The sequence below is a fragment of the Conger conger genome, chromosome 6 (genome assembly GCF_963514075.1).
Source record: "Conger conger chromosome 6, fConCon1.1, whole genome shotgun sequence".
Classification (NCBI taxonomy): domain Eukaryota; kingdom Metazoa; phylum Chordata; class Actinopteri; order Anguilliformes; family Congridae; genus Conger; species Conger conger.
In genome coordinates this window covers 35,229,757-35,244,985 of record NC_083765.1, presented here as the reverse complement: position 1 = coordinate 35,244,985, position 15,229 = coordinate 35,229,757, and the positions used below count along the sequence as shown (strand labels likewise).

The 15,229-nt window shown below is 44.0% G+C and overlaps 1 protein-coding gene across 2 annotated transcripts in view; it reads right to left on the bottom strand.

The window, feature by feature from the left end:
- Positions 1 to 211: 211 nt before the first annotated feature.
- LOC133130128 (guanine nucleotide-binding protein G(o) subunit alpha) overlaps positions 212 to 15,229 on the bottom strand; it is a 108,264-nt gene continuing 93,246 nt past the window's right edge. Inside the window, exons 7-8 of one of the 2 annotated variants that reach the window (XM_061244413.1) lie at positions 5,931 to 6,084; positions 212 to 2,531 (exon numbers count right to left, since the gene is read on the bottom strand). In XM_061244413.1, the coding sequence (XP_061100397.1) occupies positions 2,344 to 2,531; positions 5,931 to 6,084 (342 nt within the window). In that variant the 3' untranslated portion in view covers positions 212 to 2,343. Of the gene's footprint in view, positions 2,532 to 5,930; positions 6,085 to 12,375; positions 12,601 to 13,389; positions 13,544 to 15,229 lie in introns of those variants that run through there. The other variant, XM_061244411.1, reaches the window with a different exon arrangement.

The window sequence follows — 15,229 nt, the reverse complement described above, 5'->3', positions numbered from 1 at the left end:
CCATCACAGAAAATGCTGTGTGAGGTACAGTGTGCCCCTCTGTCCTCTTTCAGAAATGGTCCCTTTGGAAGGTTTCTGGGTAAGGCCTATTTCACACCTCTGTTTTAAACATCTCAGGACTGAGCCAGTCTGTTCTGCTGACACTTCTCATGGTAGAAAGGCGGCACCGTGGTGGCCAAAGGGCAGCAATCAAAAGTCAAAGTGGCCCAGGTAGTAGTCATGAAAACTGTGGCTTTTAATGTAAACACTACATTCGAATTGGTTTTCAGCACAAACATCCCACATGAAAGAACAACCATTCACTAAAGAGGAGGGAAAGCATCACAAAAAATGCATTCACTGGAAAAAAAGAAAAAGAAAACAGAGGAGGAAGAGGGAGGGCAAAAAGAAAGCCTAACTGGTATATGTCATAATACACAGTATTCTTTATTTTTTTAAGAGCAAAAAGGCTAAGAGGGAGGAGAGAGACATCTTTCCAAATCTACGGGTGAGTGAGAGCTGTGCTTTTCTATGCAGACCTGGAAGGTGTTTGAGTACAATTTCCAAAACTAAGAGAAAGCGCATGAATCTGTACAGCTGTGTCACACGTCTGCCAGGATGAGGACAGGAACGTGCCCAAAGTGTTTGTGATATTATTTTTTTCCCCAAAAAATATTCCAGGCTAAATAAAGACACTGCAATGCAGGGCGAACAGGCAAAATAATGGGTACAGTTCAAAAAACATCCACATGGGTTAAGTCAGTAAGAACGGTCGAGAGTGACTCGGAGAAACCCCTGCAAAACTTTTAAAAAAGGGGGAGAGAAAAAATGTTCTTTAGCTACAAAGCACAAGAAATATACTTTAATAATATTATCATCGTCATCATCATAATCATCATCATCGTCATTGTTATTATAATTATTGTTGTTGATCTTTTTTGTTTCTTCTTTATTTCTACTTGTAAAGATTCTAGAACCGGTTCTATAGCGTTCTACTGAATCACACATCCCAGCGACCGTTGTTCTCGAAACATCACATTACTGGTCAGGATGGCTGTCAATCAATCGGTTCCCCCTCCCTCCCCCATACCCACGTGATGTTTTTCTTTTTTGTTTCATTATGTTTTTTATTTTATTTTTTTGTGCCTTTTTTCTTCTTTTCTCTTTTTTTTGTGGATTTTGTTTTTTTCTCAATGTCTATTTGATTTTATTTGTTGCTTTATACAAAGGCTGAAGGGTCATGCTTTCTGTGGCAGGATCAGCGACAGGAGACGTCATAACCCAGCCAGGACAGGAAGTTAACAAAAAGGGAAGGATGATGGGAGGTAGGAAGTGTGGGGCGTGAGGTGAGTGTGAAGGTGAGGGCGGGCCTGAGGAGGAATAACTTAATTAATAAATTAACCGATGATAATAAAAAAGTAGAAGTTTCTTACATGATAATATTCATAGGTTCTTGTTACAGCAACCTAATGTTGTTTCTAGTACTATCTTCCAAACCCGCCATTTTCAGAAGGTTGGCACTGATATGAAACTTTTCTGAAATTTCATTGGCTGAGAGAGGCCTCGTGTTGGTATAGAGAGCTGTGGCCCCTGAATGCACGGGGGCCAATGGCAAGGCCTCCTCCAGTGACAGGGCGGAACCCTGGGAAGGTTTTTGATCCACAAGTGAGAACAGAACAAGCTGATATGGTGCAATCCTGTGTGTGTCCTTAAAAAAAAACAACAGTTTTTTTTGTTGTCTTTTTTTCAAAAATATCAAACAGCTGAACAGAACGAACAGGATTACCCTGAAAACCCAGTCTCAATAAACCAAAATAACAGGAATAGCGTTAAAACCCAGTCCGAGAACTGAAATTGCCACCGTAGTGTTTACGACTAACATCACTGTCAAAGCCATTACAATTGTTATTATTGTTATTGTCATTACATCATTATTATTCTCAGGCAAACATGTCCAGGTTAACACCCTTGTTGATATTCATACAATAAATATACATACAATTAACAAGTAAACATTAAAAAAAACAAAACAATAAAATAAAGACACATTTTCTTTTTGTAAAACAAAAAAGGGCTGTTTTGTTAAAACAAGAAGACACAGCGAGTGGGGGGCGTGTGAAAAAAACGAAACAACAAAAAAAAATAAAAAAATAAACAAAACAAAAATAGCTAAATGTGTCTATAACCGTAAGGGCTGGGTTTCTATAAGAAAGTTCTGTTGGCAGCTCTTTGAGACAAACTAAAAAGATTTTTATATATATATATATTTATATATATGTATGCCTTTTTTAAAATTATCATTATTATTTACCAACTTGCATTTTCAATAGTAATTACCAAACGTGTCGCGAGAGGCAGGCGAGCTCAGTACAAGCCGCAGCCCCGCAGGTTGTTAGCGATGATGATGTCGGTGACGGCGTCGAACACCACCTGGATGTTGCCCGTGTCCGTGGCGCAGGTCATGTGACAGTAGATCTCTTTGTTGGGCGAGCGGTTCTTGCTCTCGAACTGTGCTTGGATGTATGCGGCCGCGTCCTCGTAGGTGTTGGGACCTGGACGGAGAGAAGAGGACAGAGAGAGCGGGACGTAAATACAACAAAAAATGAGAGCGATGGTGATGACACAGAAGATGAATTATGGAGAGAGAAATAGAACCTTTGGAAAAGCGTTGACAGGTGTCAATTCATTTCCCCTTTGTGACCCGCTATCGAGGGAAAGCTGGCCTGAGCCAGTAGAACCCGGATGAACTGGAACTCTCCATCCTTCCCAAATCTCAGAGCTTTACTGAAGTCTCAGGGATGTCATTTTACCTAATCTCTCCTGATAAATGAGGTAACACTGGTTGTCAGTGTTTCCTCATTAAAACCAGTGGGTCCCTACCCTGGTCCTGGAAATCTACCATCTGCTTCTCATTTCAACTGTAATTTGGCACACCTGAGTCGACTAATTAGCAGCTCATCAAGATCTCTCGCTGTTGACTGAGGTGTGCTTTGTTAGAGTTGGAGTCAAAGCCAACAGGATGGTAGATCTCCAGGGAAAGTGTTGGGAATCATTGCCCTAAACAATATCAACCTGAGGCAGAGCACTTTTGTGTGTCATTAGCACACACAGCAACAGTTTTTTCTCTGTGTAAGCTGATATCATGAGAAAATCTTCAACAAAAAGAATTGCCACCCAATTTGTTATGAAGGCCAAAATTGGCTGCTGATTGAAGAAACATCAAAAACATTTAGACACATTGGCACTCAAGGAATTACAGTGCCCTCCATAATGTTTGGGACAAAGACCCATTATGTCTTGATTGATGGCTACTCCTTACATTATGTACTGTATGTGTTGGTTTAGTTAACATTCTGCTCAGGTCCGGGAGAGCCGCAGGGTGCGCACACACACACACACACACAGAGGCACGCACACACACACACACACACACACACACAGAGGCACGCACAGAGGCGCACACACACACACACACACACACACACACAGAGGCACACACAGAGGTGCACACACACACACACACACACACAGAGGCACATACAGAGGCACACACACACACACACACACACAGAGGCACGCACAGAGGCGCACACACACACACACACACACACACACAGAGGCACGCACAGAGGCGCACACACACACACAGAGGCACACACAGAGGTGCACACACACACACACACACAGAGGCACACACAGAGGTGCACACACACACACACACACAGAGGCACATACAGAGGCGCACACACACACACACACAGAGGCACGCACAGAGGCGCACACACACACACACACACACACACAGAGGCACGCACAGAGGCGCACACACACACACACACAGAGGCACACACAGAGGTGCACACACACACACACACACAGAGGCACACACAGAGGTGCACACACACACACACACACAGAGGCACATACAGAGGCGCACACACACACACACACACACACACAAAGAGGCACGCACAGAGGCGCACACACACACACAGAGGCACGCACAGAGGCGCACACACACACACACAGAGGCACACACAGAGGTGCACACACACACACACAGAGGTGCACACACAGAGGTGCACACACACACACACACAGAGGCACATACAGAGGCGCACACACACACACACAGAGGCACGCACAGAGGCGCACACACACACACACACACACACACACAGAGGCACACACAGAGGCGCACACACACACACACACACACAGAGGCACGCACGCAATGGAGGCAGGTGCTTGCTGGCCCTCCTTGTTGCTTGCTCAGGCATGTGTCTGTGTTTGTTCTGATGCAGCTGACTGCTGACAGCCTCACTTTATCAGGGCTGCAGCGAGGAAGATGAAGAGAGGAGAGGCAGGGAGAGTCAGGCAGAACGCAAGTGTATGTGTGAGGGAGAGAAAGGGAGGAAGGTCATGTTCAGAGGGAAGGACGGATGAAGGTGAGGGAGTGAGAAAGAGAGAGAAGGTAGGGTTGATGACAGGGTTGTTTTAGAGAGAGAGAGGGAGGGATGAAGAGGAGAGGGAGGTAGAGAGAAAGAAGTAGAAGCTAGGGTTGATGAACGTTGTTTGTCTCAGAGGGAAGGAGAGATGGAGGGATGTGATGAGAGGGAGGTAGAGAGAAAGAGAGAGAGGTTTTATGGTCAGGCATATTCTCAGAAGATGGGCGTGATGGTGGTAGCTGGTAGGGCAGGGTGAATTATTCACAAGCTCTTTCCAGGAGCTATTTCATAGGCAAAGTGTACGAGCATTTGTGTTTTTTGAATCTGTTAATTCATATCCATCACACTTCACAATGATGGTACACAAATTGGCATTTACTAATGTAGTTGTTAACATGAATTAATTGATGTACAAATGCATTAATTAAGCATTAAATGTACTCTTCATTACACATAGCTAATCAATGTTACATTAATATTTATATATGAGCAAACCATAGCATACATTCACAATTAGTTAACCATTAACAAATACATTAACTGTTTTCTTCCATTCCAATATGAATTGCTTAACTTTTCAGTTAGTTAGTTAACAACTACATCAGCTCATTCATATCATATCCAACCATTACAATAACCTATTGTTGCCTGTAATCCTCCATGATTTGGGACAGACACAACCCAGCAAGCAAAAAGCAGTCAGCCCGCAGTCAGTGTTAGTGGCCAGACCAGCGCTTTGGAAATGAGCACTACACCTGGGTCATTCACCAACTATCTTACAGTCTTTGGTCACACATGACAATAAGTGTACATTAATAGTTGTTAACAAGAATGAATCGATGTACAAATGCATTCATTAAGCATGAAATTAACTTTTCATTACATGTAGCTAATGTCAATGTTACATTAATATTCATACATTAGCAAACCATGGGATACATTTACAATTAGTTAACCATTAACAAATTCATTACCTGGTTTTCTTTTTCATTCCAACATGAATTAGAATGAACTAATATAGATGTTAGTATGAATTAATGATGCACAAATACATAAAGCTGTGCAGATGAACTTTTCAGTAGTCAGTTAACAACTACATAGTTAATGCCAATTCAAATGGACCCATTCTTTTAACAGCTGGTGATTATTTCACCTCACGTGTATGCTAGCAGGCCGCTCTGGGGCCGATGTAAAATGGCTGATTTAAGATGCAGCATGTAAAATGGTGGTGGACTGAGGGCTGTGCAGCTAGCAAGCTGCTCCTGGGCGTTGTGTGTTCATTGGTTGGGCAGAGTCCACCGCTACATCGCAAGACTGCTGGGACGACACAGGTGTCCTCTGTCAGTTTACTGGGCGTGCTCTCTTCAACATTTTTGGACAGGACCAGAGCACTCCTTTGTGAGGAATTTCAATGGCTGGTGCAAAAGGCCAGGTTGGGGACAGAGGGTAGCACCCCACCGTCCTGTGGAGGTGGTGTCTGTGGGGTTTCAAGTCAGGGCTTACCTGTGTACTCAGGGAAACAGATGCTCAAGGGAGACTTCTTGATCTTTTCAGCGAACAGGTCTTTCTTGTTGAGGAAGAGAATGATGGAAGTATCAATGAAGAATTTGTTGTTACAGATGGAATCGAACAACATGAGAGACTCGTGCATGCGATTCTGCAGTGGAGAAAAAAGAGAGGGAGGAGAGAGGAGAAGGAAGCAAGGGGGAACGATGAAGGAGGAGAAGAGGGAGACAAAGACAGATTGCAAATAGGGAAGAGGGGGAGAGAGAGAGGAGGGGGGGGAGGTTAGCTTCAGGAAGATACAAAATAAAGCAGGAATGGTTAAATCCAAGTGACAGGCTTAGACTGATCCCACACCAAAAAGCATTAGTCAGGCCAGGCACCAGTCAGACAGAACAGCAGCAATAAAGGGCAGTGATGGCCAAGTGGAGCTTCCCGCACCACCCAATAGGCAGTGCAGTCATGTGACTTAGCTGAACCAATCAAAACCCCATGTGCTCCACAGACAGTCTCCTATTGGTCTCAAACAGCAAAAACTGGTATAATGTGGCAGTTTGATCCTTGAAACTTCACTTGCCCATCACTATGACAGCCAGGATTCAACGTCAGCACTCATTAGTCTCACAACAACATGAAGTACACTCAGTATAGTTCAGGGGGGAGAAAATGTAAGTATTATCGGTTGATGGTAGCTGCAGTCATGAGTCTGACTCCTCACGGTGGACTGTTAAAACATGTCATTGCTGTCATTTCCAGGGAGTTATTTGAAAAGACACCCTGCAATAAACGTGTGTGTGTGTTGTGTGTGTGTGCACGCGTGCCTGCCTGTGTTTGCTCATATCCGGTTAAGAGGAAATTCCAGCAAGAGCAGGAAATTACATTACATCAAAAGAGATAGAGACAGAGTAAGGGGAGGAGACAATTTGAGGAGTCAATATACAACCATTAGGATGGATTGAGCACTCCCACACTAACTCCTGCCACCTACATCATCCCATCTGCTCTGAGAAATGCACATCATCGCGCTCAAGATGAACACTGCACACAATGCTGTCGCAGACTGCACATGCACTCCAGCCCGACAAAAGCACCAATTCGTACTGAAGTCGCGCACCACTTGGTATGAAAAGCTAATTGACCGCTTGCCTGGATGGGCTACCAGAGGAGGATGGTCTCCCCCTGTTGACGAATTGGATGTGATTTGATACGAAACGTTTAAAATCATTATAAGGCAGAGCATAAGCAGTAATGTAACCATGGTTTATCACTAGGGATGTCACCACGGTGATATATGGCAGGGGTGGCGTCCATTAGCAGTGTAGGCTAAATCTCCATCTTTGCCCCTCCCCCAGCCAACACAACATGTCCACACAGGAAGTAAAGAGAGAGAAAGACTGCAAGATATAGACATTAGGGATGAAGAACAGAGAGAGAAAGAGAGAGAGAGAGAGAGAGAGAGAGAGGGCTAGAGAGAGAGAGACTGAAAGATATAGACATTAGGGATGAAGGAGAGAGAGATGGAGAGAGGGAGAGAGAGAGAGCGCAATAGGCAGAGGAAAGGGAGAGAAATAAATAAGACAAACATGGACAACAGCATTGATCTGGCACTTTATTCATTTCCTTCTAATAAATATTTAAGACCACCAGGCAATAAATAATTACAGCAGTGTGAGAACTGAATTAACAGACTGATTTTCACTTAAAAAAGACAAGGCCTTTAAGACACTGTAGTTCTGTAGACAGGGTGGGAGGGGGAGGGGGGTGGGGGCTGTACAGGAGTAGATGGCCATTATGGAGGTGTGAATGTGTGGGGGGGGTTTGGGGTTAGCAAGTTATAAAACTCAAATCTCAACTGTCAAAAACTCACTTAAAGATAATCATTTAAAAAAGTGTGTACAGCCATGCATGGTCAATTCCATTTGAATTCAGTCAGTTCAGTTCATTAATCTAAAAATCCTCACAGAATGCTATGGGCATTTTTCAATTCATGGAAATGATTTGAATTGGTAGAATTTAAATCGACGAGACCATGTCTGCAACCTATTAGTAAGACAGAACATATTTTGCTGAAGGGAATAATATCATGTATGATCAGAAGAAGCATTGGCTTATTAGCAAAGAACATGGCTAGAAGTGGGGAGGACTTCATATCCGAGCATCAATCTGACTGTGCTCCAAATACCATGAGGCAACACGCCTGACAGGTGGGGCTAGCTGCTGGCTAATGGACACGAGCGACAGGGGGCCATGACAGGCACAATGCCACTTTAGCGCACAAGCTACTTTGGTGCAGTCTGTACTGGTAACTTCAGCAACAACCTGTGTGCCATCACCTGAGAATGGTCTTCACTCTAAATTAGTTGCATTTAGAAACTTTTAATTGGACGTTTTTAATGTCTTTGGAGGAATTATTATCATTAACACTGTTAGTGCCACATTATATCAACAACAGTACACAAATCATTAATATTTCCACAATCAAGGGCTTCTTAATCAGTCAGGCGAGTTCTCAGACAGCTAACGCAAATAAACTTTGTGTAATTTACATTTTATATCGATTGTCTTATAGATCTACGGCTGAAATCAGTCCTCAATGCCGAAAGTGTGGAAACCTGTTAGTTGAAACGAAACCATTTGCGGAAAACGGGGAGCTCAAAGACAATGCAAATTTAATGAGCCAAATGTGCATCTAAGCCAAATCCCTCTCAACACAAAATTATGGAACTTAAACAAGTTTTCAACAAGCTTAATTAATCAACAGATTGCTTGGCACAAAAGCCTCATGCCTGGACCAGGGATGGGAGTCATTCAAAAGAGTATAATGGACTGGAATGATACATAACAGATTTACTAACTGAAATAATATTTTATATATATATTTCATATTTTATATTTTATATAGTGTGTATTCTTGTAATATCTGCTTTTAGGTTTATTTAAACATATAGAACAAGTCTTTAGTTTATCCATATTTTAGCCACATGCTAAATAGCTGTTTGCTGGAAAGTTATTTGTGAGAGTAGATTTCTGTGAGACAGTACAAACAAATGGCTATACGGACTTGATTTAGGAGACCTCATTATACAGGCAACATAAGATGCAGCTGCTGCATATGGAAACAACCTTGGCCACATGTTTTATTACCCAATATGCCTTGGAGAAGCAGAACATAAGGCTACGCTACAACACTGTACGCACAATAGCGGAAATGGGAAAACGAACGAGAAATCGAATGACCTTGAAATATCTGTAGTTGTCCTTAAATCACATAAAAGAAGCTTGACTGAAGTGGAAAACAGGGTTAATGCGTCTTGCCTTCTAATTTGAGGAACAGTAAAGACTTCTCGCTGAGAAATAAAACATGGGCACACTATGCAAACATAGAAAAGCTTTCGGTATCACACAAACACAATGTCTGCCTCGCGACCTTTGGCAGTAAAATACGTGCGCGTGGCTAGCGAGGGCGGCTTCGCCTGCATCCAGACCTCGGGGTCATGTGACCATCCGAGCTGAGCGCTGTCACGCAGCAGCAGCACCTGTCGAGGAGGTGAGACCGGTTGCCATGGAAACGTGGATTCCACCCCCGCACCTGGAGTTTGGGCGTACAGGCGATGCTCATGTCTCAGTACTGATCTACGAGAGTGCGCAACAGCAGGGGGGACATTTTCTCAATTCCTCCCAAGTGAAGAAATATGCAATACAGATGCTTCACCCCAATAAAGAAATCGCTGATAAATACATATCGTTGGAAGAGCTAAAGGCTCATCAACAACAACAATACCCAACAGTTAGGCCCAATCACATTGTCTACAAGATCGCTGGTATTTGAAGTGTTTAGTTTACAAAAACGGTCTAGCAGGTAATCCTCCCTACCTAGGTTTTGAAACAGCTGGTAGCTGGTTGACCAGTTCAGACCAGCTCCATACTCAATATGGTTTCACCAGCTCAAGCTAGGTTTTGAAATAGCTGGTAGCTGGTTGACCAGTTCAGACCAGCTCCATCCTCAACATGGTTTGAGCAGCTCAAGCTATGTTTTGAAATAGCTGGTAGCTGGTTGACCAGTTCAGACCAGCTCCATACTCAACATGGTTTCACCAGCTCAAGCTATGTTTTGAAATAGCTGGTAGCTGGTTGACCAGTTCAGACCAGCTCCATCCTCAACATGGTTTGAGCAGCTCAAGCTATGTTTTGAAATAGCTGGTAGCTGGTTGACCAGTTCAGACCAGCTCCATACTCAACATGGTTTGAGCAGCTCAAGCTATGTTTTGAAATAGCTGGTAGCTGGTTGACCAGTTCAGACCAGCTCCATCCTCAACATGGTTTGAGCAGCTCAAGCTATGTTTTGAAATAGCTGGTAGCTGGTTGACCAGTTCAGACCAGCTCCATACTCAACATGGTTTGAGCAGCTCAAGCTATGTTTTGAAATAGCTGGTAGCTGGTTGACCAGTTCAGACCAGCTCCATACTCAACATGGTTTGAGCAGCTCAAGCTATGTTTTGAAATAGCTGGTAGCTGGTTGACCAGTTCAGACCAGCTCCATACTCAACATGGTTTGAGCAGCTCAAGCTATGTTTTGAAATAGCTGGTAGCTGGTTGACCAGTTCAGACCAGCTCCATACTCAACATGGTTTGAGCAGCTCAAGCTATGTTTTGAAATAGCTGGTAGCTGGTTGACCAGTTCAGACCAGCTCCATACTCAACATGGTTTGACCAGCGCAAGCAATGTTTCGAAACAACTGGTAGCTGGTTGACCAGTTCAGACCATCTCCATACTCAACATGGTTTCACCAGCTCAAGCTATGTTTTGAAATAGCTGGTAGCTGGTTGACCAGTTCAGACCAGCTCCATACTCAACATGGTTTGACCAGCGCAAGCTAGGTTTTGAAATAGCTGGTAGCTGGTTGACCAGTTCAGACCAGCTCCATACTCAACATGGTTTGACCAGCGCAAGCAATGTTTCGAAACAACTGGTAGCTGGTTGACCAGTTCAGACCATCTCCATACTCAACATGGTTTCACCAGCTCAAGCTATGTTTTGAAATAGCTGGTAGCTGGTTGACCAGTTCAGACCAGCTCCATACTCAACATGGTTTGACCAGCGCAAGCTAGGTTTTGAAATAGCTGGTAGCTGGTTGACCAGTTCAGACCAGCTCCATACTCAACATGGTTTGACCAGCGCAAGCAATGTTTCGAAACAACTGGTATCTGGTCATTTCGTGGCTAGATTTTACACCAGAGCTGACATTACCTGACAAGCTGAGGGATCGTGGGCTAATAAGCGGCATCAAACCCACAAACCTGTCAGCTGTTCTACTGTCCACTGTGTCGCTGTATCTATACGTGTAACCAGGGTAACTCACTCAACCATCAAATGACCTATTCGTAAATGAATGCATGAATATTAAGTATATTGCAAATAAGTCGAATGAATGAACGAGCAACTGGCTATGTGCACAGTGAACAGTCAAGTAAAGCAACAACATCCACAGATTTGCATTTTCAAAGGTATGATACACGTCAGCTACATATATAATCTCCTTAAATAACGCAGAAATCGAATGCAGATTTTCTGTCTACAAAATATCAGACTTACACGTTTAACACAAAAAGCTCATTTTTTTCAGTAGTCTCAAAACAACCATAGTGTTATACTAAAATATATAACAACTTGCATTTTCTCTCTTACAAATTTGTTTAATCAGTGTCGCACATTCATACTCAGCAAACGTAATTTTTCCTACTTTTATCACACGTTCGTTATTCTGCTTCCTGTTTGATAAGCTGCAGCTGTGATCTATGTACATCAGCTCACAACTGGCCACAGCACTGAATACTACTGTCACTGAACGATTCAACTGGTCATGTGACCACCACAGAAACTTTGATGTTCATTGCAATCGGTCGGACAAGTCTCTGTGCTGAAGGTTACAGGCTACAGGTCAAGAAATCCTATCAATAAATTATGGTCAATTTGACACTCAAACATAAATGACTGATCGACTGGTCTCTTGTCCCAATTACCTTATATTTTTCATGATTCATTATCATTCATGATACAAATTTTTTTGGCACATTTGCAACCATATTAACAACTTATTTCAGTATGGCACTAAGATTTTAATAGGTAATCTATTCTTCTTATCCTTCACTTTGTTTACAGTTGTATAATCTTTGTCGGCTTCACTGATCGTTGTCATTTCGTTCCGATTTTGGCAGATTTCATTGGCTAATTGTTAGCTGTTCTGCGTAATTATTGGATGAGCTACAGAGTGGTGGGGTCAGGGAGGAGGTGAAGGGCAGGTGGCAGTGGGCAGGAGGGTGATGGGCACGTGGGGGTGGGTAGGGGGGTTCATGTGGCAGAGGCCACTGCCCCTGGCGTTGTTGGCAGTGATGTCACCGATGGGCAGATGTGGTGGAGGGGAGGAGAGGTGTAAGAGGGGGGGGGGTTTGGGGTGGGGCAGCTGTCCCGTTACAGAGCTCTGTCAGTACAGGCCGCAGCCCCGCAGGTTGTTGGCGATGATGACGTCGGTGACGGCGTCGAAGACAAACTGGATGTTGTTGGTGTCTGTGGCGCAGGTGATGTGGGCGTACACCTCCTTATGGGTGGATTTGTTCTTGCTCTCATACTGAGACTGGATGTAGGCCACGCCCTCCATGAAGGTGTCTGGACCTGGGAGGGAGAGATGGAGGAAGAGAGAGAGGGATGGAGGGAGGGAGAGAGGGAGATGGAGGGAGAGATAGGAAACAGAGATGGAGCGGAAGAACATGTGAGTGGAAATGGAAAGAACAGGAGTATGAAATAAGAATATTAGAAGAATAAGCAGAGAAAAGGAGGAGGTGAAAAAAGAAAATCCAGTCATATTTTTCTTCTTCAAACATTGTCAAAATATTTGTATTTTTGTATGTTAATTTTGTTCCCTGCTGCAGGAGGCCAATCAGAGAGAAGGCTTGGCTCTGAAGGACTGTTGCCATGAGAGACTGAAATTAGGGTGTGTGTGTTGGTGAGGGCTATGGGCTGACCATAGGTAATGGTGTGGTAACCGTGGAGAAAACAGTTGGCAGGGTCATTTCTGCTCTGCGCTCTAAACGGTAATTTATCCTGGTGGATCATTTGCACATTTTCAAAACTCCAAACCCAGCTGTGAAAATGGAGCCTGTCCATGTGAGTCCTGTTAGAGCGGTCATTCCTTACGACCGACTTCACCTCCTGCACAGACAGTGTACACTGTCCACTCAGGAGGTGCATGGCAGCCATTTTGTTTGTGTCAGAACATTTATCTCAAATCAGCTAAGGTGGAGAAGGGGCAGGCTTTATATGGCCAATTACACTTGGGGGGTTATGGGATGGCCAGGCAGCCAGTACCCAAGGACTCCCCCTCTTTCAAACCCCTGCTCTCCTTGTAGCGTGTAATTCACCCCCCCCCCCACACATACAATGATGGCCACCCAGGTAAAATACCTGCGTACTCCGGAAAGCAAATACTCAGCGGAGATTTCTTAATTTTATCCTGGAATATGTCCTTCTTATTGAGGAAGAGGATGATGGAGGTGTCAGTGAACCACTTGTTGTTACAGATGCTGTCGAAAAGCTTCATGGACTCGTGCATTCGATTCTGTGGACAGAGAGGTGGATATGTCACACACACCGCACACATGTGGCCTCATGGGTATCCATTGAAATGAGAAGGAAGAGGGACTGTGAAAGGAGACCTACAGAAGGATGCGTTTGCTTCTAATCTTCTAAACTACTAAACTACTAAACTACAGTTAATGGTCAAAGGTCAGAGGTCAGTGTTCATGCACAATGCTAATAAAGGGCAAGCTGCCTGCTAACCCCACAGTGCTAACATATAATATGGCAATGATCTTCAGCCTAGAGGATTTGGGGGCAGGGAGGAGGTTGCTCTTGCATGCAGTATGTGCTATGTGAAAAAATTAACCAAGGAGTGTTTGTCGTTCCTTGAATTAATCCGGAGTTGGAAGCAGCCACTCTCTCGTATGCACATGAAGCTTGCCTTGCTCTCGGGAGCAGAATGAGTCAGACATTTAGCACACAGAGCATGCAGCAGTAGGAAGGTCAGCCAAAAGCGGACCTCTACCCTACAGCCAATCACGTTGCAGGCAGAGCACAGCGGTCACTGATTGAGATTTTCAGTGCGTAACAATCACAAAAGGTAGGTTTTCCAGGGTAAACACTCAGATAGTGAAGAAAATGCAGGAGTGTTAAATTTGGCAAGAATAAACAGACTGATACACATTCTGAGACAAAGTTTGTCTGCTAAGCTTTGGTGGCAGAGAGTGAGAGGTAAGAGTCAAGGCAAGATTCAGATGCTGGAGTTAGACAGGTCACGATCGGAGTGATGGACACACACACGTGTACAAACACACACACACACACACACACCCACACACGTAAACAAACACAAGGGGAACAGAACAGAAAGAAGTGCTGCTTTCAACTCACTTTTTTTAGGTTGAATTTTTTTTTTCACGAATGATTTCATACCTGTGTGAGTGTCTGACGGACGGGCCCTCTGCACAGCCAGGCGGGATTTTTAGCGATTGGCGATTGGCTAGAGAGGGCAGCCCACGGTGAGAGACGACAGGAGAAGAGCCGAGACGCTTGAAGGGGTGCGAGCCAATGGGGGGGGGGGGGGGGGGTATAGGGGAGTGGGACCCCCTTCTCCCCCCCGACAGCGCAGAGAGGAGAGAGCACAGAGCAGGCAAGGAGGAGCCCACACCACCCAATGTGGGGGCGGAGAGAAGCCAGAGGCCAGGGAAGGTTATCGCTACTGCTTCAGAAGAAAGAGTGAAATCCTGCTTCATTCCTTTTAATAAATGCACAATGTCAACAATAACCGCTCCCTTCTTCAGGTAGCAATGATACAAACCCTCCATTTGATCCCCTGTGCACATTCCCAGCAACCAACTGACACCTACAAATTCCCCTCTCCTTTCCCGGTCACACAGTGCATAACATGATACATTTTATACCTTGGATGTTTTTTTATGTCCCTATGAGTTTTATTTTAATTGTTTACGAAAAGACTATTCAACCGATATTCTCAAATCCCAATACAGTGATAAATATCATGGAACACAATTAATTTCATGGAATATGCATAGCATGAACAATCTGATTTAAAGATTAGTGGTCTTGAACATACTTAAAAGAAAGAAGGCTGCTATGTTACATACTTTTATGACAAGAGACATAATATGTATATTATAATGAGTACATCAGAGGCAAAACATCAGAAACTTAAAATGGGTTCAGCAGCAACATCATCATTAAGTTC